Here is a 25,912-nt window from a genome sequence, read left to right as displayed (position 1 = left end):
TCACTCCCTGTGATTTGTTCTGTCGTTCTGTTCTTTTCTGTGGTGGCTGTTCCGTCTTAACTCTCTGTCACAGGAGGTAGGTACGCTCCTTCCTCCTCTGTCCTCCTCTGTCCTTCTGCTCCATCAAAGTCTGCCCTCATACCCGGCTCTGGCAGTCATTATCCCTTTAGCACACCGGGCCCCGGCACATGTTAAGCCATCTCCTGTAATTGGTTTCCTGTTAACTGGGCAAATAAGTCACAGCATTATGAGGTGCTGAGTTATTTCAATTTAAGGCTAAGGTGAGTTGGAGGTCAGTGATCCTGTAGTAGTTAGGCATGGGGACCGGCTGCATTCCCTTATTTTCTGGCTCTAAAGGAGGCTGGATGACACTTAGGGCTCGTCTCATTTGGTTTAACCAAACCAGACCAAACCCTCTGTGAAACAGGGAAACCACGTACCTCCATCGCTATGCTAACCAAACAAGTTACAGGTCCAGTGTGTAACATTTAGGACAGTTTATTGGCAAAAAATCTAACATATTAGCCATAAATTTGTATGTAATATTTATTTCAAGCCTTTTACATGTTCTTTAGGCAAGGGCCTTGCCTTACGGACGCCACCATCTTGTGCCACGTGTTTCTACAGTAGCCCAAATGGACAAAGTAGTTTTGAGGTGGAAATTTACGACACAAAGAAAGAAAGAAAAAAAAAATTCTGTCACTTTCTGTCCCATCTGAGACGAGTCCTGTGTGTCACTCAGCGTCTGCTGCCACAACCTTTAGTCCTGCCCGAGCTTCAGTGAATGAGCTGCTTGAATGCATACATACATGTACGTGTCGCTGCGTTGTCTGGGCCTGCAGTCAAATAAAGGATGCCACTTTTCCATATTTGACCCCTCTATGACCTTCATGGACCCCTCCCTCTTTGTTTCCTGCTCTACATTCCACTTGCTGCACTTGCCAGATCATTTTTGGATTTCAAATGATTCCCCTCGTTAGTGAATCCCACGTTAATTTTAGCTCCATCGTGGCAGCACCTGCTTAATGAGGAGAAGATTTTCAGTCTGACACACAGCTGTGAAAACTCCACCAGCTCTCGTAACAACCTGCAGTACGCTGCTAACTGAGCCTGAGCCGCTGTGTGCCTGAATCTATCATCATCATCATCATCCAGCATGGTAAAAATAAAATGTAGACATTGTTAGGGATATTTTTCTAGTGTCTACTAACTGTGGGAGGAGCCAGAAAAACACTGCGCGCTCTGTTCGTCATCTGTTCTCACAGTGAAGAGACGTGACACACATGGACAAACTCTATAAAGGCTCATTTATTACCAACTAACCCTTTGTCTGTACTTCAAATGTGTGTAGAGACGCGTACTTGTACTGTTAATATTTATTGTGCATCATTTCAATTTTAAGAATTACTGCTTCGTCTTCTTCTTCTTCGAGCCTAACATGCGAGTGGTTATTTACTCCCCAAACCTGGCTGTCACCATGACAACAGCAGTGTTTTTATTTTTAATTTATAAATTAACGGTCAACGGTGTCTGCGATAACCTTCACGAAAAATAGACAAATCTGCATTTTGAGCATATAAAATAAACATTATGGCAAACATGGATTAAGAGCTAATTTTATGCTTGATTGGTTAAATTAAATATGTTTATTTTGTGTTTGTTGAATAAACACAAAATAAACATATTTAAATTAATTAAGAATATGCTATATTTTAGATGATAATCCCACTTTCAAAGGGTAAAAATTCAGTGGCTGCAATTTAAAGTCATAAAAAATGTTGTATTTGACTTGTGTGAGCAGTGTAGAATGAAAATGTGGGTCAGGAGAACTTTACATTATTGATAAGAACAGTAACAGCTGCTTGTTCTGCTCACTCAGCAAATTATTTTATTATGCTGCACGTAATATGACATCATCCACATTATGTTTTTATTATGGTAAATAACATGTGACATCAGCGATGGTGTAATCAACGGAAAAATCTCCTAATCCTGATAATCCAATAATTAAAACAGATGGACAGACTTTGTCTATCAAGAGGAGACATTTTAGCAGTTTAACAGCAAAATAATTGGTTTAAATGTGGCAACTATTGAGTATTTTCATAATCTGTGCATCTGTCGATCATTTCTCGGGCCATAAAACGTCAGAAAATGTTGAAAAACAATGTCCCAAACCTCGAAATGATGACGTTCTTGTTTTGTCCTCGTGTTTTTCTTTCCTATATGGAGCAAAGAAATGAGAAAATATTCAAGTATAAGGAGATAAAAAAAACACTCAAATACTTAGTAGATTAATTTAGTAATTGATTAATCTTTACAGCCTTAATCTGAATCACCAGCTTCTTTGTGCATCAATTATGATTGGAGATATTTCCTGAAACACGTCATGTTTTCGGGGAACTTTTCGAAAACGTCAAACAAAAAGATAGTGACGTTTCCGTGTGGATGTGGCCTTCACCGTCACATACTCTGTACGTGGTGTGAACATGTCTGGCATTTCTCCTGGAAAGTAACACTGGGTTCAACTGTTTTCTCAGCTTCTTCCTCCTCCTCCTCCTCCTCCTCCTGCTCTTTGTCGGCCTGCAGGCATCAGTCAAACTCTGGGGACTGGGAGCGGTTAGTGGAGGCAGAATCCAGCCTCTCTGATTGGGTCTAATAATGCAGACAGATGATGATCAGGGCCAGATGTGGCACGTGGTTAAAAAACCTCAGCCTGCACAAACACACGGTGTCACCTCTCTGAAATGAAACGTGCTGTGTTTTCTCTCCGCAGGCGGTCGAGTGAAGACGTGGAAGAGACGGTGGTTCATCCTCACCGACAACTGCCTTTACTACTTTGAATACACAACAGTAAGTTGACACGTGTGGGTTTTTTTTGTGTGGTTTTCTGTTGCACAAATACCAAAATCACATCTTCAGGCTTTAGAAAAGGCATTTTTTTCCTCTTCTTATGTGTTGGTGAGTCAAAGTTATGATTCATTTTATATCGCATATTTAAAAGAAAAACTGGGAGTTAGTGATAATTGTACAGAAGTCACAAAATAGACTGTTTTTCTTTTATATTTGTTCATAAAAACAAGCCAAGGGAACTGTGAGGTATTTCATAAATTCAATCTGGGTCTAATCACTACACCAACCGTGTTTTTAAAATCAGGTCAGATTTGTAGATTCCTCTTGCGTGTGGCAGGCTTTAGGCTACAAAAACCATACAAAATATTAATTCTAAAGTATTTATACTCTTAAATTCAAACTCACGTGAGGTAGTATTTTCAATTCCTGACAATAAACCTTCCTAAATGTTAAACTCTGGACCTTTATTCAGTCCAAATGTTAAAATAAGTCTCGTATAGACTGACAAAGTACAATAGTGATCGTATTTAATCGTCACACACGCGCAGATTTACAGACACAGACCTTCCAGCTCTGCGTTTAACAGATGTCGCCCCTTTGACTCAAATAATCCTCACTCCAGCAATTAACATGAGGCATCATGGGAAACATCTGTAGAGCCATGGCACACATCTGGACGCCGCTATGCCATAAACCAAGTGCTGAGAGAGTCACCCCCACACATCACCCCGCGGCAACCCGGCATCCCTGATACTGAGAACACACACACACACACACACACACACACACACACACACACACACACACACACACACACACACACACACACACACACACACACACACACACACACACACACACACACACACACACACACACACACACACACACACACACACACACACACACACACACACACACACACACACACACACACACACACACACACACACACACACACACACACAGGGCCAGCTGTGAGCAGTCGTCTATGAGCACTTCCTCCCCCTGCTGCACTCACCTCGTTAGGAGGAAGATGACAAGCAGGACATGAGGCTGTTCCTCAAGGTCTCTCCCCCCTCCAACACACACACACACACTTCACATCTGGCCCCACAAACACAAGAGCAGTTGCTGGAGGACGGGGAGAGAGCAGGGTTGTGTCTCCCCCGGGTGTTGTCCCCTACATGACCAGGATGAATAAAAAGGGATAGTTCAGGGTTTGTTTGTTTTTTAAAAATGTAGTTGTGTAAAGTTCTGACACATGATCACAGCTGATTTCAACTTGCGTGCCGCTGTAGCCAGGAATCAAAAACAAAACACTCCTCTCATAAAATCTGCTTTTGCTAAAGTCTGCGACATATTAGGAACATGTTGTGCTGCTTTATCTCCCCCATTAGACTGTGTCACGTTGTAAACCGGTCACTCCACACACCAAACTCCATAGAGAAAATCAGCGATTTTACATCACAACACACAGGGGGAGGACGATCCACCGCTGCCTCCATGAATAAGTTTAAATGGGCGATTTCTTTGAATTCTGTGTTTTAAATACTCAGTTGGGACGTAGCTAAGTGGCACAAACGGGCCTTAACAAGGCAGCAGTAAAACAGCAGCTAATGTGGCCCAGTGAGATCAAAACGCTGATTTTCTCTATGGACTTTGGTGTGGAAGCATGAGCTGTTTACTAACTTCCATTTCCTGCACACTAACCGATTATGTGTCAGTTCCTCACACAACGACAATTTTATGCGATTACAATTAATAAAAAGTTAAAATACTCAACCTTATTTCCTGGTGCTAATTACATGACGCATGGAGCTTCTGGAGGTTTTCAGGTAAAGACATGTGTACAGTATATGTTCTGACACAGTATGTTGACGCTGGGGTTTTGTGTCTTCACCTGTGTGTCTCCAGGACAAAGAGCCTCGTGGGATTATTCCTCTGGAGAACCTCAGCATCAGAGAAGTGGACGAGCCCAGGAAACCTGTAAGAAGAAACTCCTGACACTGTCTTATCCATACATCGTCACAGGGTTCCCACAGGTCCTTGAAATCCTAGAAAAACATGGGTCATTGAAAATGCTTGAATTGAATTTTGCACAAGAAAGAAGTTAAGTTGATATTTAGACAAGGTCTCCCTTGTCTGTTAAAGACGCCACCTACCAACATTGATTCATAATTACTGTACACTGTCTATCTGTTGTTGACGTGAGATTTAACGCAGAACAAGCAAATAACGTTAAAAAAAAGGGAGATCCCAAGGACAATCACTTGCAGGCGATCATGGGCGAAGTCGCCCTCCCATCTTACGCTGTGTCAGCATATTCTGTCCTTGAACTGTGAGGGGAATTGGTCCTTGAATTTAATGTCAACCAAAGGTGTGGGAACCCTGTCATCATCTAACAAAGACTCCAGATAAAAATGATATTTATATTTCCTTATGTATTTTCTTTCCCCAGAACTGCTTTGAGCTCTACAACCCAAACCACAAAGGTCAGGTGATCAAGGCCTGCAAGACGGAGGCGGACGGAAGAGTCGTCGAGGGCAACCACGTCGTGTACAGGATATCAGCCCCCACGCCGGAGGAGAAGGAGGAGTGGATCAAATCCATCAAGTAAGAGGCGTCCGCTCGTTAAGTTAGCGTGGATCCATTTACACCGAGAGGGCACTTAGCCAACGCTGGCCCGGTCCCATGTGGGACGTTCTCATGTCTGACCTTGACTGTGAGAAACCGACACACACTTCCACACACACTGGTGACTAAATGTGAGTGTGTTTCTCACACTTCCATACAGATAACCCTCAGAGGTGAGCTCTACTCTGCTGGATAATCTCACTTCCTCTTGATTAGTGCTGAGCAAAGAATAACACACACATTCTCACTGGGGAAAAAACAGATTAAACCAAGGTTTAAATAGGGCTTTTTTTAACCATTGAAACTCAGAATTAAACATTTTTTGTTTTGTTTTGTTCGTCTTTTATCTTTGCCAGCTACGCTTAATTTAAGACGCAAAGCTACAACATGCATTCAGTATTTTGTCTGTTACCATTCATTTTGTCGCACTTCTTACCATTTAAAACTTGTAACAGCACTAAATATCATTTATTTCATCTAAATCATGCGGCCCACCCGTTAATATCATGTTACAATAATAAAAACATGGTCCTCTTCCTTTAAAACACAGCACATTTGGCCAAAGCAGAGCTAAATATACAGCAATATTTTCATAATAGTAACTTCAAGCTTGTTTAGTCTTTTTCTTTGTTTTTGACATTAAAAGATTAATTTTGCAAGTACACTCAATTCCATATCAAAAGAAACACTTTTACTTTGAAATTCGGTGAGATATGCCCCTGAGCTCATTTGAGATTAACCCCTTAAGTTAATGATTACATTTACAGCGAGACTGAAACTACAAAACATTTATCACCTTAACTCAGCTTTAAAAAACCCACATTTACCTGTTAATTTTAGTGTGAAAGAGTCTTTACGCAGACACTGTCTCTTTAAGAATGTTTTGGCCGACGTTTCACCCAATTTATCAAACCCAAACGCGGGCGTATGATCCAGTGAGGAGACTGAAGGTGCTGCGCTAAATTGGCCCCGTTGGGTTATTGATCAGGTGACTGGTTATTATCCACTCACTGGCAAATACGATCAATATCTGAGCAGAAATAAATCACATTACACACTCCTTCAGCGCTGTAATGATATTAAAAATCCACTCAGTGTGGATGGATGTGTGGCTGTTAAAAGAAAGTGAAAGCTCAGTTGCTCCTTCTAAGCCGTTAAAGTGATCGGACGAAGGAGAAGAGAGGAGATTGTGTTTCTCCTGGACGGCGTTCATTCTACAGAGTGAAAACAAGGCTTTTTTTCCTCATATGATCGTTAAAATGATGATGGCTACGTCCACACTAGAGCTGTCACATGTTCAGGTCTGAACAAGGATAGTTTGAGCTTTCAGATATCCTAATTTGGAATGAAAAAAAGCAACAGCCCTCATCCACACTACTATGCAGCTCCTCCTCCTCCACGACAATACTTAGAAAATTCTAATTTTTTAGTTCTCAGAAAATGTAGAAGTTTGAAAATAATGCTGCCTTCTTTTTAGTTTGAAAACTGCTGCACTGCCTGCCTTTTATTTAGGCTATGTCCACACTACTGTGTTTTCTTTTAGAAAATACATTATCTCTGCTTTGGATACACCTGCCGTCCACACTAGCCTGTGTTTCAACATCCCCAAAACTGAGTTCTAAAACGCTACTTTCTTTGTTTTTGTTTGAATACTGCAGGGCTGCATTAATGTGTGAACTGGCAAAAACTGAGCCCTTCAGGAAACAATATAACGCAGCTAGAAACTTCCTGATTGATTAATATCGACCGCAACTTTACTCTCAAGTGCTTACAAAAAAACTCTGTTCACAATCACTTTCAGTTTATATGAGCACACGTCTGGTTTGTGATATACTGAACGTTTTTAGGCAGTTTTTTTTTTGTGGACGTAGCCTCAGTGTGGACACGTTACCCATGTATACTTGTAGATTGGTTCTAATCTGCCATGGCGTCACCACGGCTGGTTAGCGACGCTCATGTGACATGATTCCTTTACCATAAGAGCAACAGTGTAGAATTAACAAGCTTCTCTGACTGACTTAAGCAGCTAAAGTAGAACAATTCTACAACAGTTTTCATGCATCAGAGACAGAGTGAGAAGTGTTGGTCCACATTCACACCCTCACCTGACTCAGCAGTCTGTCCTGTGGTCAGCAGATTCACACAAACACACAAACGCACACATATGACATCCACACCTGACTCATCCGCAGGCTGGAAAAATGGTCTTGTGGTGAGATTTCTGTGAAAACAGACACGTGTGTGTGGGACAAGACGTCTCAGCACGTCCACTGCCCTGCTGCTGCTGCTGCTGCTGCTGCTGCTGGGAAGAGAGCAGATTACTCAGCCTCTTCCTGTCAATAGGACAAACAAATTCACCTCCTTCAGGTCAAGGAAGTGTTTTAAATGTCTTTTTTTTATTTTGTATTTCATGGAAACCAAAAGGAGACTAAAAATAAGTGACATCTAATGGTGAGACTGCAACAAACAGAAGTCAAGTAGTAAAGGTCTCACTCCTCCCTGTCCTTTGGGTTTTTAAGCTGTTCCCAAAGACTGGGTGGTGACCCATAGATGGGTCACGGTAGATTTATTTTAGGTCCCCTAACTTCGTGTCATGTAATTGTTTTAAATAACACTGAGAAAATCAAGTTTTAATTCATTTGGGTTAGGGTAGTGAAATGAATCGTTACAGATATGGCTGTAAATTAGTCGCTACATTCTGCGAAAACAATTATAGATTTAGATGAATTATAGTGCGATTTTGGGTCACAACAGTTTTGTCAATTTTAAACTGTGGTTCCCCATATTGGAAGTTTGAGAAACGCTTTTGTAGTAGAGCAGCTATGTGTCTGAATGTCTGAAAATGGGTTTCTAATGCAATAATACGCAGGGAAGCTCTGCTACTTTATTTAAAACTCCTCAGAGAGCAAGAGAGTAGGACTGGATGTTTTTTTAAATATGCTGAATTTTACAGGAATGAGTTGATAGTATCGGTATTAGTCCAATACAGGTCAAAATTGCTGTACTGGGTTATAGAAAATGTAATCGCAACGCAAAAACTTGCATGCTTCTTTATGGAGTATTATAATAATGTAAATAAAAACAGCAACAGCATTTTTAGCTGAGTCATGTTGTGGGCTGCATATTTCTCCTAATTAAAACAAGTTTCTCTGATTTTTCAGCTTTTAAATGTGAATTTTTTTTGGTTTCTTTGCTCCCTTTGACAAATAAATCAATATCTTTTCTAGGTTTGCCAAACAATGATCAACATTTTTCAACATCTTCTAAAATTTTACGGACCAAACACGTACTAGATTAATCGAGAGATTCATTGAATATGAAAATAAACAGCCTGGGGGAAGGATATTTGTCACACAGTCGGGAAATTAAGACTTGGAAAAAGCTTGAAAAGACTGCAGGTGGTAAATGAATCAGCTCAAATGTGTTTTTAACAGCTTTGTAGTTTGTAGTAGAGGGTGTAAAATAATTTATGTACTCGAGGTTGTGATATCAGTAGTCATTTTTAATCATTCAAATTTGGCTAAGTGGTTTCGTAACACATTTTCCCATGGGGGTGACAAAGTCATGGAGATATTTTTTAATCGCATTAATCAGGGCCAGTTTTGGACACAATAGTCGCATCACAAATAAAAACTTAAAGAGTTGTGAGTAGGATCACGAACCTTCACTGATGTTCTCCTTCCTGTCCGTGTGTCTGTCCACAGAGCGAGCATCAGCAGAGACCCCTTCTATGACATGCTGGCCACCAGGAAGAGGAGGATAGCAAATAAAAAGTGATTTGACGTCTTCATCCACACTCGAGTTTCCGTGACGAGCAGGTTGTCATGGACGGAGTTTTGTTTTCTACGTGTGAAGTTTTTTGTGGACGCCTGATGATGTGAATGTGAAGACTTTGAAACTGTGACGTGGAACAGAGGAGAAGAGGATGAAACCGCTCCGTCTACGGACGACAGGATGAGCAGCCATGACTGGAACTTAGAGGACGTTTCTTTTTGGTAAACTGTGACTGAGGCAATGCTGCCCTCTGCTGGATACACGAAGAATTAAAAGTGGGGCACTACAAAATTTGACAGGGAAACCAATCTCTCTGCTCGTATGGCATTTCCTTTCATTTCAACATCATGTCCTTCAACAGTTGCTATGTTCTGTCCTCTAACTGCAGAAAAACCTCATTTTTAATTATTTAAATCAGCTGGTCTGATTATTAATGACTTTATCTGTATATGCAAACACTTCTTATTTTAACTTGTTTGGTGAAATAAAGCCAAACATATTTAGTGGTTTGACCCTTTTAAGCTACAATCATACACCATACATGCATTATATATATATATATATATATATATATTTGTTTTGTACTGTTGTGTATTGAAGATCCACATCTGTGATTTAAAGTCAGTTCTTTTGTATTTATTTGCTTATTGTTAAAAGAGGCAGCCCCTCCCCCCCACGACTTACATTATGCATGTATAATATTATATAATGTACATAAGTTTGTTTATTTTTATTTGTTGTGTTAATGTAGCATGTAAATCATAACAACCATAGCTTCTTTTCTTTTTTTACCCGTTCACGAACCACCGTTTACAATCCAGGGGAATGAAGGACAACCTGGTGTCGAGCGGCGAGACATCCTCGCGCCACGTTTTCACTCGAGGATCAGATGACGTGACATTATTGGCTGAGAGAGCACCCAGGAAAATTAACTTAAATCATGTGACTGGAATCTGTGGAAGCATCCCGATTGAATGGACAAGACGTCAGACGTTTTTTTTGGTTTGGTAGTGGTTTTTTTTTGGGGGGGGGGGGGAACTGCTCCTGAATACTTTGAATAAAAACGTACAAGTTGATCGGAGTGTGTGTGAATTAAGAATACATGAGGTGATATTTAAATGGCCAGTGTGTAACGAAGGAAAATAACTGCAGTATGAATCAAATCAGCAGCTAAGAGCTGTGATTCAATCAGGCTTTACCATGTCTGCTAAGACATAAGCCAGCACATGTACTTTACAGCAACATATGTACTTTTCTCCAGGATCCTAAATGGACAAACCCACCACAACATTTTAAAGTAAAGGTCTGATATGGGTTTTTCTATGGACAAAAGCTTTTCTTGTTTTTCTCCATTTTGATCAGTTATTGATCAACACTAATGCCGTGTCTCTGCGACATATACGTTCATGTCGTCACTGCAGCGCAATAATATACAATATTTCCAAGCAAAAAATAATATACTTAAAAAACAACAAACCACATGAAACAGGTTCTAAATAAAACCCTAAATAAAAATTACTTCCAGATGAAAAAAAAACTATAATTTTAGCGGCTTTCTGAGAATACGTAGTTCGTAATACATAACAATAAGGTGATGCAGATTAATTGACGGATTGATTGAGCAAAAGGTTACGACACAAAGAATGACATCCTTTCTGGTATGCAAAGGCCACCGTAGTTCCCTGATGTGCTTGGGGGAGTGGAAATGTGCAGTCTCGCCATTAGATGTCACTATTTTTCTTATGTACTGGACCTTTAATGAAACCTGAATGAGGAGCAGTGTCATCAGTGTCAGTTCATTCTCGCTGTATTTATATCTTCATGTTTTTCCGCTCTGACTGCGCGTGTGTGTGTGTGTTACCACGTAAAAGGCGGACGGAGAGGGGAGGGAGTGTTGACTCTGGCGTCTCGTCCCCCGGCCTGTAAACAACGTCAAAGACCAACAACAAGTTACAATTGCCGACGTTAACAAATGTATTTTAAGGCTTTTTTTGTTTGTTTTTCTTAAACCTTATACAATGTATAAATTCTCACATGCTAAACTAAAAAGTAGAACAGCAGTCTTCCAACGTCTGTCTAAAGTTGAAAAACAAAACAAAAACAACAAAAACAACCGTACTCGTCGTCGCCCCCCCGAGAGTATGGTCAAAATCATCGAGTGTTTTCCTTAAAGAAAAAAGAAAAAACAAAGAAAGCAAAACGAAAAAAAGAACAAACACCTACTGCTGATCCTGATACAGGAGTTTTACATATAAAAAATAACTGATAGTACAGTTCAAAAATTAAATTCACAGTATTTTTTATGATGCTAGAAGACAAACTGTTTTTTTTCTTCTTGCTCTTTAAAAAGCAAAAACACAAATGGTCCACAGCTATGATAAATGCTTGATGTTTTTGTTTCTTTTTTTCCTTTTTGAACATTTAAAATAAAAAAAGAATGTTGTGAGGAGAACGAGAGCGAAAGAGAGAGAGGGGGAGAGAGAGAGAGAGAGAGAGAGAGAGAGAGAGAAGGGTGAGATGGAGAGGAAATTTTTTTTTTTTTAAATGACTGAGTGTGAATCTTAGGCTTCGGAGCAAAAACGGAAACAGACAAACGGAGTAAAAAGAAGATAAGTTGAAAAAATGTCCTCAAGTCTGTCCAGGGTTAAAGTGGAGGTATCAGTCAGCTAAGCCTCATCCATGAATGTCCTCCTCCACCACCACCTCCTCCTCCTCCTCCTCCGTGAGATGGGAGTAAAAACTATTCAACTTTCAGTTTCCCTTCTTTGTTTTCTCTCTGGTCTGAAAGCAGGTGGAAATCTGTGATGGATGTGTTTTGTTTTTAACAAGTTCTTCGAGTCCTGAGTTCCACTGAGCAGCAGCTGAGATGTTTTAAGCTCCAGGCTTTTTTGTTTGTGTTCATTACAAGTATATATATATATTAATTTTTATTCTTTCTTTTCTTTTTTTTACCATAAATGTTCAACAAGGTGACAGTTTCTTTTGTATAACCATAGTTAAGAGAGTTACGGGCAAATAAATCGCCTTTGAAAGGGGAAAAAAAAAAAAAAAAAAAAAAGAACATTATTAAAACACTTCACTTGCGATAAAAACACAATATATTCCCAATGGAGAAGCACCATGTCAAAAAAGTTGATCTCATTCCTCTGCTGCTGTTAAAATGGTATTGAAAAAGCCTGAAATGACAAAGAAGAATTTATTCAGTTTTGCTTTTAAAGTATGAACTGAAAGATCAGCGGCTGCTGTTTATTAAAACCACTGATGGTAAAATGACATTTATTTATAATTATAGCTCCACAAATCCTGCAACATTTCAATTTCAATGCTCTGGTGAAATGGTTTCAGTTGTTTCTGTTTAGATAGATATATAAAAAAAAATATATATATATATATATAGATAGAAAAAAAATAGGAGGCTGGCTAGCTAGATAGCAAGATGTCAAGATATACAGTAAGACAGCTAATTGGATAGCTAGATAGTAGCATAGCATAGCTCAATAGCTAGTTGGATAACTAGACAGATATTTGGATAGCTAGATATCTAGACAGATAGTTGGATACCTCAATAGCTAGTTGGATAGCCAGAAAGTTGGATAGCTAGACAGATATTTGGAAAGCTAGTTGGAAAGCTAGACAGATATTTGGATAGTTAGATAAATAGTTTGGTAGCTAGACAGCTATTTGGCTAGCTAGACAGCAAGACAGATATTTGGATTGCTAGATGGATAAATAGCTAGAGAGCAAAATAGCTGGACACCGCAAGATAGATACCAAGGTAAGCTAGCTAACTAGATAGACAGATGAATAGATAGATAAACGGCTGCTAGCCAGCTACATGGATGTCTAGATGGACGGATGATTTTGTTATTGGTATTGGATTATATATAAAAATGTTAAAAAAAACACCTTGGTCTTTCTGAGCACTTTCACTGTGTCAGTAAAAGCTCCAGTGTGGACAAAATGTAAGTACTAAACAGTTACCATGAATGTTGGTCAGCACACACACACGTTAACTCTCCGCAAAGAAACATTTGAATTGACACCCACCCACTCAGAGTCAGTGTTTCAGTCCACTGGAGATTCCGTGGGAGTCACCGTTAGTCCGACTGTAACCGTTTCCTACAAAACAGGAGAAGAGCCGTTAACCTACTGAATCTACAACAGCAGTGCTGACTCTGAATGTGTGTGTGTGTCATACCTGTGTATCCATTGAGATGGCGGTGACTTGAACTGTTTGTTAGTAATGTGTGATGGGAGGCGGGTAGATGGTCAGCGCCGTCATCAGTGTAGTCCGTGTGCCGCCGTTTAGCCGGTGAAAAACCGTAGTTGTGTTTAGTGTCACTGTTATCATGGTAACGTCTCTTGCCACCCTCCCTCTCCTCGCTGCTCCTGTTCTTGTGATCACCTCGCGGACTGTCGCTGTCTCGCTGTCTGCTGCTTTTCTTCTTCTTTTTCACCGCAGTAGCTTTGTCTGAATCGACGTCAGAGCTGCTTTGGGGAAGCAGAAAACACACGGTAATGGCAGACTCTGTCATCAGCTGAAGACTGATAATGTTGGAACACATCTTAGTCACTTTTAGGGCTGCAACAAATGATTCTTTTCATCATCAATTAGTTCTTTGGTCCATAAAATGTCAGAAAATGTTGAAAAAACATTGATTATGTTGTCAAACATTTAGTTTTGTCAACAAATATATATTTAAAATCAGAGAAACTTGTTTTAATTATAAAATAAACACTAAAGATGATTAATGTGTCATCAAAACAGTTGGAGATCAATGAATAATTTATCATAAAACTTGTAAACTGTAAAAACTGAGGACACATGTTTATTTACTGTCAGAAAGTTGAGTCAATTTTTCAGTTAACTGTATTTTACTTCAGTGTTAAACAAGTTTACACCTTTTTCACACAAATATCTGTATTTTTTTTGAAACTCCTTACATTTTAACAGGCTTGTAATGTTAACACATGTGAGGGGGGAAGGTCTCTTCATGCCACCTACACATCAAGACTGGGAATGCAAAAATAAACATTAAAAAAAGAAAGTTGCCAAAGAAGCAAGCATAGAAGTCAAGGATGTAGGAGCTTATTCAGCCTACTCTTTTTAGTCATATCAGAGGATATTTGTTTGCCGATATCTGATAGCACATTTTAGAGACAACAAGATGTAACGCAGAGAGGGAGAAGGCAGAGTGACATGGATGAACACACTGAAGCCAACAACACTGAAACAGCAGGTTGTTCATAAATAAATATTCTGCTACCGAGAGCCCTCAAAAGAGACTAGTGCAATAGTCATTTCACATTTTAATATTTCAGTGTTTGAAGCCTCGAAAACATTGGACAGCTACGTGATTAAGAGACAGAAGTTCCAAGCATTTATAGATATTGTGTATTACAGAAGTTAAAAATCCATGTTTACTTTTTACTTTTACGTGCTTGAGTACTTCAGCACATTTCGAAAACTGTAGTTTCTTACTTTGACTTGAGTAAAGAGGTTCGATCAGTTTCAGTATCGGTCTGACAAAATAAGTAAAAAATGTGAGTACTTTTTTACAACTTAATATTGATAAAACAATAGATGGATCATTAGTAGAATCACTCACCCGCTGTCACGGTGTCTGTCTTTATCCTTTGACTTCTTTTTCTTGCTCTTCTTGTGTTTTTTGGAGTGACGAGTCTCTGAACTGTCTTCTCTCTCCTTGCTCAGATGAGTCCTCTTGTGATTCTCATCCTCCATGTTTGGCGCTGACCTGGACGCAGAGGGAGAAGTCTTTGCGGATCCTTCCGGTGCCGTGGCAGAAAAAGAAGTCTCTTCTTTTGAAGGGTAAGAGTTCCTCTCCCTGCCGTTGCTGCGGTCCCTTGCCGCCCGGGACTCTCTACTGTCCTGCTGCCACCGCCAGCGACTGCGAGAGTCCTCGCGGTAGGAATAACCACGTCCACTCCGCTCACTGTCCCAGTTGTCTCTGGACCGGTGATGGTGGTGGTAATGGTGAGCGCACCTGTCGCGATCACGCTCCCTGGGGTGGTAGAGAGTCCGCTCGTAGCGATGCTCCGAGTCCCTGTAGTACCTGTCGTGATCCCTGTATGAGCGATGGTGGTGGCGGTGATCCCGGGAGTCCCGCCTGTACCGGTGACGATCACTGTCACTTTCTCTGTCGTAACTCCTGTCCCTGTAGTGTCTGTCTCTGTCTCTGCTCCTGTCAGAGTGCAGTCTGTCCCCATCTCTGTCCCTCTCTCGGGAATATTGTCTCTCGCTGCCTCTAGAACTGGGCTTGGACTGGTGCTGCTCCTTAGCATCTGTGTGTGCATCAGTCCCCGCTGATGGTCCATTCTTCTGTGGTAGATCCTTGGCTTCATCCCCACATACGCCAACCATTTGTGGAGCAGTGGGAGACGCCTCGCCTCTGCTGTGGGAGTCTCGGCAGTCAGGTGGGGTGGATAAGGCCGCAGAGTTGCCGTTGTCTGCTGAAGAGGAAGCAGTCGGGACAGGATGGGTGTTTGCAGCAGTAGCTGGAGGTGGAATGCTAGCAGCGGAGGATGCTGTATGCTGAGGCAGCGGTTCAGACACGGTTTTAGCCCTTGTGTTGAGAGTGGAGGGTTGCTGGCTTTCCTCTGCAGCGGGGTGGGTGTTCTGAGAGGAACTGCTCTGAGACGAGGCTGAATTGTGTGCCTCGTTACTGGAACAAAAGAAAAAGAGACAAACACGTCATCAAGAATGTCCAGTAGCTACTGATTCAATTACCTTTGTAGAAGACAACCACGTAAAACACTTAAAACTAGAGTAGAGGATGACCTATTTTACTGCCAAATATTTAGATAAATGTTTAATGATAACAAATAATATAAAAACTTCAGTAACCATTTCATTTTTAATGAGAGTAATGTATAAATACATGAAACAGGTCATCAAAATCACCAAAAATGCCTGATTTCAGCCTTTCATGATTCACTATCCTTTCTCTCACCCCCTCCCTTTCTTCTTCTCTGCTCTCATGCTCATGTGTGGGTGTGGCTTCACACAGATGCTGAGTCATTGAACAGCTGTGTTATGGGAACATCGTGGCGTGTGCAATGCAACGCCACTTTGACCTGTCTGAGCTGTCGGAAAAAAACAAACCCTCCTCCTGGCTCTCTACGGCACAGGTGAAGAAGTGGAGGTTTGATGTTCACATAATTCATAAAACTGAGACACCAGTTACACTCAAAGCATGGGCCCTAAAACTTTGCCTTCAGACAGCCTTCGACCTTTCAAAGAAAGGGGGGTGATGTGATTGTTTGGACTCTACTTAAATAAATATTGTCCAACTATAACATGTTGTTTTTCAGCTCTAGTTTAAAATTCTGCCTTACCTTGGTTCACTGTGATCACCGTCTAGTCCGTTAGAAGCGACAGGAGCCGCTGAAGCTGAACATACATTATTGCTGCCAGAGATCTGAAAAAGCACACAACATTACAATGTCTCACTAATTACAAATATAATTTACCTGGAAAGAAAAAACACAAAAGGACATAATTTACCTTTTCTGAGGTGCTGTGTCCGTTGACTTTTTGTTGCCCATAATGGTGTCCATTTTGGCCTGCTTTGGAGACGCCATTGGTTGAACCGTTCATCCCGTTTCCATTATGATGCACCCCTGACTCTCCGTTTATGGCCTGCGAGGACTTTTCACAGATTCCTGCCGTCCTGTCATTTCCGTTGAGGTGAGACTTGCCCGAGCATCCGTTGTCCAAGGTTCCGCTGTTCTCCTGATCCGACTCCTCCGAAGACTCTTGGCCGTACGGCACCAGGAACGAAGCTGCTCCGTTGCCGCCGGCGTAGTGACCCCCGTTACTGCAAGACATGCCGTTAACGCGGTTCAGCTGGCGTGGAACAAACCGGACATCTGAGGTAGACTGTGAGGAGGATAAAGAGCTGGAGGAGGAGGAGGAGGAGGAGGAGCTGCTGCTGCTGCTGGCTGAGGGCGGTTGGCTGTAAGAGGACGAAGAGGAGGAAGAGGAGGAGGAAGAAGAAGAGGATGATGGGCGGTTCTGTTTGTTCTGTCCAATAAAGAATGAAAGCTTCTGGCGTTTGTCTTGGTCAGGGATCACTGTGGGCCGGCTCATTGAGTGGGAGATGGAAGAGGAAGAGGAAGAGGCCAGGCCATGGCTAGATTTCCCCGCAACACTGCTGCTGTTACTGGGCTTGGAGCTTGTAGGATAGTCCCTCAGAGATCCATTCCCATTGACATGGAGAGCGCTCTGAGATAAAGGGAAGAACGTGTCAAGTCTTTAAGTCAAACTTAATTATTAACATGAAAATACATTAACCACCGGGAGTTACATTTAAAGCAGCAGTGTGTAACTTTTAAATAAAAAAAACAATGTTATATTAACGCAGCTGCCCATGCTGCACACAGGAAGTGATTCATTTTATGTCACGACTTTCAGAGGCAAGAAGGAGTAGTTACCCGGGCAACAGAAGTTACTTTCTACAGCTTTAATCACGTGTGCAGTACCTTGGTCATGTGTGGGGGCAGCTGTGGACCTATGAAGCCGGCGTTGTTGTTGTTGTTGTGGTGGACGGTGGTGTTGATGCGTGGTGTCACCACAGGTCGTGGAGACGAGTGACCGGGAACTCCAGGGTTATGGTTCACGTGACCGTAGTCCCCTGTTTTTTTCACATCACTGGACCTGAGGATGCAAAAAAGAGAAGGTCAATTTGTAAAACAGAAACATTTAAGCGAAAGACACATTTCTTTATCTGCTTGTGTGTGAACAAGGGCCCAGTTTTACAACATTAAATGATAAAGGTAATTGTATTTGAACTTGTATTTACTCACCTGACGTAGAAAAGGACGTAGGCCTGCTCAGAACAGTTCAGAACAGACCTGATGTCGCTGACAGACACGGAGGAGTCGTTCATCTGATACCACTGACCACTACTTGCCTGTCACACACAACACAACACTTAGCAGGTTTGACACAATAGCTTTTGTCTGCACTACATCAGAACTTTACTTGGTAGGATCTCTTAAATATAGTAAGTAAATAACATATATAAAATGTGCTGTGAGACATATTACAACAGAACAGAATATTTTAATGTATGATTTTGTAAGCACTGAAAGTATAAAATCATAATATAATTTTTTTTTCCTGTGTTAAGATCTTGGCCTCTGCATTAAAACCAAGTAAGCTAAATACAATGCTTAACCAGAAGTAGTAAAACAAAACTAATTCACAAGCAAACAAGCAGTTGATTTAAATAAAGTGAAAAGTAAAAGTAAACACATTATAACACTCAAAGTCTCTGCAAATGAAATATTCCCAAAAGCTTCAATTAAAAACGAGGTTTGAAGACATATTAGGAAAACACTATCGTGACAACTGCAGCAGTCTCAGTACCTTAATATAGCAGAAGTAGTGTCCAGCGTGACAGCTGAATCCAGAGTGGACCAGCACAGCACACAGCGCGTAAACCTGGGACTCTCCTTGAGACTGAGACATGAACGGCCGCAGGTCGAGATATTCTGCATATTTCACATCCTGTTTGGCCACAGAACAACGGATTAGTACTGAAGCAGAATCAACATTTCTACTTTACAGCGCAGTTTAAAGTTTTGTCCAAGACACAGTACCTTTGTAATCTTGCCTCCGGTGAAGTTTGCGAAGCGTTTGAGTGAGAGGGTGAGCACGTTAGGGTTGCGGTGGATGGTGAATCTCTTTGAGGCCGTGACCATTTTTTTGCACCTAAGGGGGAACAAGATGTTCAGCAGTTAGAACAAACTGACCTAAAAAAGTAAATAAACCAAATAAATCAACTTGTCATATTTAAAAAAAACGACGATGACGACGACTCACTTGGTGCATTTGTAGGCATTTTCACCATCCAGCTCCTCTGGCTCAACAAACTGCTCTAGAGCCTTAGAGACGCTCGGAACCGTCTGTGTGGACAAAAACAAGAGTCATTCTCACAGAATTATGGATTCAAAGATTTCAAAAAGGGCATAAAAAAGTTGATTTTCTTTTTGAAACATTAAAAGCAATTTCTTAAGTAATTTAAACTATTGATCTAGACACATGTGCCGACACTATATATTATTTTTATTCACATTTCAGCATAAAACTCTAATTACTACAACACATACAATACTAAAAACCTTAGAAACACTTAAGACCTGAGAAAAACAAATTAGCATTTTTGAAAATAGGGCTTCATGAACAAGCTCCATATTTATTTAAATAAGTCATGCTGCAAAACTGAAATAAAATATTCCTGTACCTGTAAAAATTGCAGTAAAACAACATGACATTTCAAACTCACAAGAGACTTTTACTTTCTGTTTCATTACCTTGATTTCCAGAGCAATGTCCAGAAAAGGGTCAAATGTGTCCGAGACTGCTTTGCAGTTTAAACATTTAACTGAAAAATACAACAACATAAAAAAACATTAGCTTGAGTAGATGGAAAAACATGACACAAAGAGGTTTAAAGAGGAAAGTCAAAAAAACCAAAATGGATCAATTACCTCTGGACCTCAGGTACCCGCCGAACACTTGATGGATGAAAGTGGTTGCCTGTGTTTGCCTGTCCAACCTGTCAGGAATAAATAAAATATTATGAACCATTATATCTGCCTTATTCATACAGTAAACAGCGATTGACTGAAATATGACAGTCCCATAGAGAAGGAGTGGATTTGAGCAAGAGTTAAGAGGCCACCTAGTGGTACAAAATAAGAACCAACTTAATTTGAAATTACTTTTTAAGTATCTCCTGAGATTCATGGCCAGTGATGAATCTATTAAATAAGACCTTCCCTTATTTTACAGCTCAGAATATATGGAGGATTCATAGCTCTGCATTAAATTCATATATTTCAGTCATATAAAGGAATACTTCAATATGTCAAGTTTCCTGCTGAAGCCATGCATCTCACTTTTATCAAATAAATATTTGAAGAGAGAAGAGATTTTAAAAGTGATGAAAATATAAGTGAACTTACTTAGGTCCAGGCAAGCAGGACTTTTGCATAGCATCCACTGTGTACCGTAGGAACTCGTGGGCATCCTCTTGGCTTCCATAGCGGAAGTGCTTTGCTATTCCTGTGTAAGGAAAATAAGCACACAGACAAAGCCATAAGACAAGCATGCTATATATATCCAACAACAGATTTAACAACAGAAGTTTTTTCCCTCCAAAATGAAAGGGTAAACAGTCACACAGCGCCCCCTGTCCTTCACTTTAGGTAAATGCATTTGTATACAGGCAAAATTTCAGTGTCCATTCCCTTACTTTTGAGCTCATTGAGCACACCGATCGGCTTAATGACGTTCCCAGAGTTGGCGAAAACTTGAATGATGTGGTTTTGCATGGTGCACATCATACAGAAACCCGGCTCACGACCTGTGGCAGAGAGATGGGCAAAAAGATGAAAATGATGGACGTGACACATATTACAACAAAGACAAATAACATGAAAACATCAACCACTCGCTCACATGTTTTTGAATGCTCCCGTGTCAGCATGTAGTTGGTAAACGGTGGGATGTAGGTGAGACACTGCAGGGCTGAGTTGAGGAAGCAGGTGTTCCCCATATTCTGAAGGCCGGCACCGGCGCGGTGGACCTGGGTCCATTTCAGGTTGAGCTTCTCCAGAGGAAACAGGACCCTCTGGGGTGACTCAATGCCATCGCCACTGTTTATCACTGAGCATACGGGGGGGGGGGGGGAGGGTTAAGTCAAGTTAAATGTATTAATATAGCAACAAAATCAACAGCAATAACATACAATCAGAAGCGAACCTGAGAAGGTAAGACTTTTAATTGGATTTGAAAACATCAGCGTCAGAGACAACTTTCTGTGGGACTACTCCAAAGCTTAGAAGCATCCATCATCTTTGGGTTTTAAACAAGATTAGGACTAACAGGAACTGCTGTTGTCCAGGAGCTCACTATGGGGTTAGGAGGAAATGAACTAACATGAAGAGATTTGAAGACAAATATCAAATTTTGATGTTAATTCTGTATCTGATTCATCCATTTAAAAAAAAGCGATGTACAGTCTTTTTTGTTTCTGTAAGAAGTCTAGCAACTACATTCTACAAGTCTAAATATGATTTCATTTAAGCTATGATTCTAACTAATATAAGAGAGGAGTCAAGGAGAGAACACCATGATAATTTAAATTCAATTCAAAAAACTTTATTGATCCCCAAGGGGAAATTCAAGGTCCAGTAGCTTAGACATCACACACAACATACAGTATGATGAAAAAAGAAATGAATGAATAAAATGAATAAAGATCTTATTGAGGAGTAAGAATTGTTAGAAAATGGACCATGTGTGTCCTTATATGAAATACATGTATAAATAGGCATACGCTGAAAAACAGTAAAGGGAGCCTTTATTGTCATAGGTGGAAGAATGACAATCCTGTGTTTGTTTGTTTACACTAAGCAATTCAGGCTGCTGCTCTAAATATCAAAATACCCAACATGTTCTTGCTTTTAAAACTGGCCTGATTATGCAACTGGGTGAGTGAATGAATGAAAAGTAAGTGGAAGCAGCATCAAAACACCCACAAAAGCAGTTGGGTCACACTTAATAATAGACCATGTTACACTTGAATGTTGTACTGCTTGTGTATTATTTATGGATAATAGTTTTCTGGGTTAGTGTTAGATATGTTATCCCATACTTGACTAAATTATGTACTGTATTTGTGTTTGTGTGTGTGTTTGCTCCTTACTTTGCTCCTTTTGCCGCTCCACAGAGGAGGGAGAACTGTTGTAGACAGCAGCTCCAGGCGTCGGGCCCAGACAACCGGCTGGAGCTTTCAGCCTCTGAGAGTCAGTGGACATGGTGGAGCCCACTGCCCAGCTGCTGGAACAGCTGCCGTCCATCCCCGCGTCTCCACTGTTGAACGGGGTTCGCTTACACCCGACTGACTCGTGGTCAGACTTCTCTGAAGCTCTGTCAACTATGGTCATTGTTCATTGCTGTGAGGGAGAGGCAGAAACGCAAGAATACGTTAGGAGCAGCGGAGACTCTCTCTCTCTACATATATGTAGACATTTATTGATTTAAAACACCAGCACAAGATGATATTGATCCGTTTTGTTGCTTTAGATGATCATGACACATCTTAAATGTCTTATTAAGAGGATACAAAGAGTGGAACACACAGTGCACGGTTCATGGACCCACTTACAATAAATGCCATGGAAATCATAAAAACTCTAACCGCCAAGTATCACTGTTTCACAGATTAGCAAAAGCAAACTACAGCCAAAGCACAACAAACCCTTAAATTAACATTTTGCTGTCATCTACCGCTAACAACCGTAGGCTACATCAATACTACTACGTTTTCATTTAAAAGGGATCCGTGTCAAGACTAGCATTAGCTAATGTGACTATTTAGGTAAATGCAGGTGTAAACAGGAAGTTGTTGTTTTCTTTAGTTTCAGAGACAATTACTTATGAGAAACAACGATGGCAAAATGAAAAGAAGTAAAATGGATTTATCTTATGAGACGACAACGAAGTGAAACTGAAAGTGTTTTTGTTTTCAAGCTTGTTTGTTCACCAACATCCAGCAGTCTCTGTTTTTGTCCGTCTATGCTAAAACAGAGTCCGGGAGTTTTCAGATGAAGCAGCATTTTTAAGCTTTGCCATTTCAGGGGGCTTTAGAATACCAGAATAATATGGACAGCAGGTATTTGTTGTAGTACTACGAAAAAGTAGTAGTGTGGATGCAGCCTGTTAATACTACAAAAAATTCTCATGAGAAATGCTAAACATGCCTGCTGATTTGGTGCACATCATTTGATCTGTGCAAGAGGGTCACCGGGGAAATGGAATTTCATCTGCCTTCATTGTTTTGGATTTGTTTTGTGCAGGTTTTCAGGATTTTCTTCACCACGGTTGTGCAAAATGCTTAGAAAAGCCATAGCACACCATTCCCAGTCAAACCTGCACATAATGATGTATGACGTGTGGGCAGTTTTCTCAAAACTGCGGGACAAGTTTCGCAGCAAAATTCTGGTGGAAGAGGAAGAAGAAGCCCAATGAATATTAGTTTTTGCTTTTATCTCATCTCATCAGGCACTAGTGAGTAAGGTAAGGGGTTACTTTGTGGTATTAAATAGCAGTCAGAATCCATAATATATGTGATGAATTAATCTCTCAGTACGAACCTGGGTTAACTCACAGTTTTAAGGGATGTCCTACAACACACAACAAAAGACCTCTACATTTATGCAGCATTTGTTGGCTGGACACTTGGTGGTGGCGTTTTACGGCAGGTAGAATCCGTAGAGTTACATTTCTGCCTCCGGGATTCCAGCTCTTCATTTCTACCATCCTCTAGCATCTACTCAGTCGCTATCACTTCGGGTGAATGTTGAAACAGTCTGTTGAACACTTGCGCAAATCAAAGGCAGTTAAAAATTCCCTACCATGTCAGATCAAAGGCTGACGATGAGAGGAATAGATTTAAGAAGGATAAAGAACTTTGAACTGGGATGAAGAACTATGAAGTGTAGAGGGCACCATTGCACATCTTGGTGTACAGCCTGCCAGAGATTACTATCAGAAAAGGATGATTTAGGCCCTATCCAACAGAAACAGAACAAAACATAAACCATATGTTTATCACTATGAAAAAGAACTCTAAACGCTTTTGCGAAAAAGACCAAACAATCTTCAAACACAACCGACATTTGTGAATGCAAGTGCCGTTTCAGGACTCCCAAAATGCTGTTTCTGTGTGGATAAAATACGATAAAGAAAAGGACAGAGGAAGCAGTACAGAAACATTATGACTGCTGCCTGCCGTAAAACACCAGAGAAGAACTTAGAGAATTTTCAAACGGCTTCTAGACAAAGGAAAAATGTCAATACTTGAAGGGACAAAATTGAAAAATATAGAACTGAAAATAACAGTGTGGATGTTGATTCAGCATTCACACCAACAACATACCTAAACTCAGGTTGTTAAAAGAAAAGGGCTGTTACGAATTGATGAAATATAACAATATTCTTTAACATGAAATTTGTCTTTTGGGTGTTATTAAGAAATAAAAAAACTTAAGATAGGTGATTCATATTCTTAAATGTGAATAATCTCTGGTTTCTTTGCTTTGGGTCGACAGTAACGAAGGTGGCCATTTAAAGATCTGGGACAACAAATCAATACTTTCCACCTTTTTCTGACAAATGTACCTTAAAATGGATTAATGTTTTTAGGAGAATGCTGGACGACTTGGAGGCAGACACGTCTAACTGCATATTTTATTACTGACTTATGGGTTTTTGCACATTTTGCACAATTGCACATTTGATTATTGTTTGTATAGTACGTCTGGCTTGTTACTGCTGTCTGTCCTGTCCTGGCCAGGACACACTTGAAAAATAACGTATTGAAAAATAACGTATTTTAATCTCAATGTGTTTTTTACCCTAGTTAAATAAAATGTATAATCATACGCACATTAATCGGTTAGGGAAATCTAAGTTAGTTGTACTCCTCGTTGTAAGATTCAATAGTAGCGCGTTCGTCACATTCAGTCGCCTTGGTAACGAGTATTCAGTGGTATAACACAAACATCGGAAACCCTGCCAAAGACATTCATTTGCACTTTGAACGACTATAAATCCACGAGCACCTCGTAAAAAAATAAAAAATATCAGCAGTTTTAACGTGATATTTCTGTTTAAAAGCCCAGCGGAGAGAATTTCCTGGTCGGAAGCACGTTTTTTAAAAGCAGCAGCTGTTCCCTCCCACCTGCTCCTCCGACAGCGGGCAGCACACACTGGCTTACGTTAGCTAACCAACGGCGGCTAGGCCTTTCACACGCAGCACCGCTAAACTCCAACAAAACACACAGAAAGGGTTCCGTTGACCCTGATAGAAGACGGAACACGCCAATATAAAACTCCCAACCTCCATCAGCACAGAGTGTAAGCCGAATAAAGAGCGGGAAAAGTGACGACAGGGCACGGACTCCGTGGCTTACGTGCGGCGGCATTACTCGTGCGGCGGCGGCGCCTGCTAACGCTGCTAGCTCGCTCGGCGCGGCAGACGCTCTCCGACATGGCGGAGACAAACGCAGCCATTTCCTTTAAACTCATAACAGCAGCCTTCTGCTCCCACTTCGAAATAATTCGGTTACATTATGAATGAGTATATGTAAGTCCGAATAACGGTCCGTCCAGCTCGCAGAGAAAGGAGGGGCTCGACACCGGCGGTTGTGTGTGCTCATTGCGCCCCTCACTCCCGACATGACAGAGGACCGGTGTACGGCTAATACAGCAAATCCCAGCGGTTTAGGGCCACCGAAATGCCGCCGCGGCACAGATAAAGTGTCCCCTGATCACAATAGTAACAGCGCACTCACCTGTAATCTGTTACGAACACGTTAATATGGACTGTAAATCCATTCCTCATATCCAGCGGGTGTCCGGCGGTGAACAATGACGTAGCTAATTGCCCCACGGGTACATCCGGGTACCTGCAATGAAACGAGCTCTCTGATTGGCTCGGGCGGGCCGTTCCTTTGCGAGGAACGTGTTTCGAAGAACTGTGTGTTCTTATGTTGAAACGTCTTTCTTTTCAAATGGTAAAAACATATTCATATATACAAACATGGTACTAAT

General features: G+C 40.9%; 2 protein-coding genes and 1 long non-coding RNA gene across 10 annotated transcripts in view; 1 reads left to right on the top strand and 2 right to left on the bottom strand.

The window, feature by feature from the left end:
- cyth3a (cytohesin 3a) overlaps positions 1-10,273 on the top strand; it is a 35,269-nt gene extending 24,996 nt beyond the window's left edge. The window contains exons 10-13 of the mRNA XM_058620777.1: positions 2,777-2,853; positions 4,771-4,842; positions 5,315-5,469; positions 9,195-10,273. Of these exons, the coding sequence (XP_058476760.1) occupies positions 2,777-2,853; positions 4,771-4,842; positions 5,315-5,469; positions 9,195-9,267 (377 nt within the window). The 3' untranslated portion in view covers positions 9,268-10,273. The remainder of the gene's footprint in view (positions 1-2,776; positions 2,854-4,770; positions 4,843-5,314; positions 5,470-9,194) is intronic.
- Positions 3,874-5,321, bottom strand: LOC131448384 (uncharacterized). Its single transcript, XR_009234196.1, has 2 exons — positions 4,757-5,321; positions 3,874-4,036 (listed from the first exon to the last, which is right to left on the bottom strand). It is a non-coding gene; the product is annotated as an uncharacterized LOC131448384 (long non-coding RNA).
- A 951-nt stretch (positions 10,274-11,224) lies between the features above and the next one.
- On the bottom strand, positions 11,225-25,788 carry usp42 (ubiquitin specific peptidase 42). Of its 8 annotated transcripts, none has more exons than XM_058620768.1 (19): positions 25,654-25,784; positions 23,059-23,296; positions 22,002-22,251; positions 20,753-20,959; positions 20,547-20,657; positions 20,257-20,356; positions 19,780-19,847; positions 19,603-19,673; positions 19,112-19,194; positions 18,889-19,000; positions 18,656-18,796; positions 18,091-18,197; positions 17,767-17,941; positions 16,790-17,509; positions 16,621-16,703; positions 14,874-15,947; positions 13,463-13,755; positions 13,312-13,383; positions 11,225-12,440 (listed from the first exon to the last, which is right to left on the bottom strand). In XM_058620768.1, the coding sequence occupies exons 3-18, from the start codon at positions 22,240-22,242 to the stop codon at positions 13,322-13,324; spliced, it is 3,648 nt and encodes a 1,215-aa protein (XP_058476751.1). In that variant the 5' UTR covers positions 22,243-22,251; positions 23,059-23,296; positions 25,654-25,784; the 3' UTR covers positions 11,225-12,440; positions 13,312-13,321. The 8 variants fall into 8 exon arrangements, 6 of the variants coding, with proteins under 6 accessions (XP_058476751.1, XP_058476750.1, XP_058476749.1 ...); XM_058620767.1 differs by lacking the exon at positions 25,654-25,784 and adding an exon at positions 23,452-25,462; XM_058620766.1 differs by lacking the exon at positions 25,654-25,784 and adding an exon at positions 23,466-25,462.
- Positions 25,789-25,912: the final 124 nt, after the last annotated feature.

This window comes from Solea solea, chromosome 21 (genome assembly GCF_958295425.1).
Source record: "Solea solea chromosome 21, fSolSol10.1, whole genome shotgun sequence".
Lineage (NCBI taxonomy): Eukaryota > Metazoa > Chordata > Actinopteri > Pleuronectiformes > Soleidae > Solea > Solea solea.
The sequence above is the reverse complement of the archived record's forward strand: the minus strand, read 5'-3'. Positions and strand labels throughout refer to the sequence as shown.

Bases quoted from the DNA above. Each gene is read 5' to 3' on its own strand.
- usp42 (XM_058620768.1), bottom strand. From the start codon at position 22,242: ATGACCATAGTTGACAGAGCTTCAGAGAAGTCTGACCACGAGTCAGTC. The intron at 19,001-19,111 runs GTGAGTCGTCGT...GTTCCCCCTTAG, and splicing joins AATGCCTACAAATGCACCAA to GTGCAAAAAAATGGTCACGG. The intron at 17,510-17,766 runs GTACTGCACACG...CCTTTATCTCAG, and splicing joins TGCCCCCACACATGACCAAG to AGCGCTCTCCATGTCAATGG.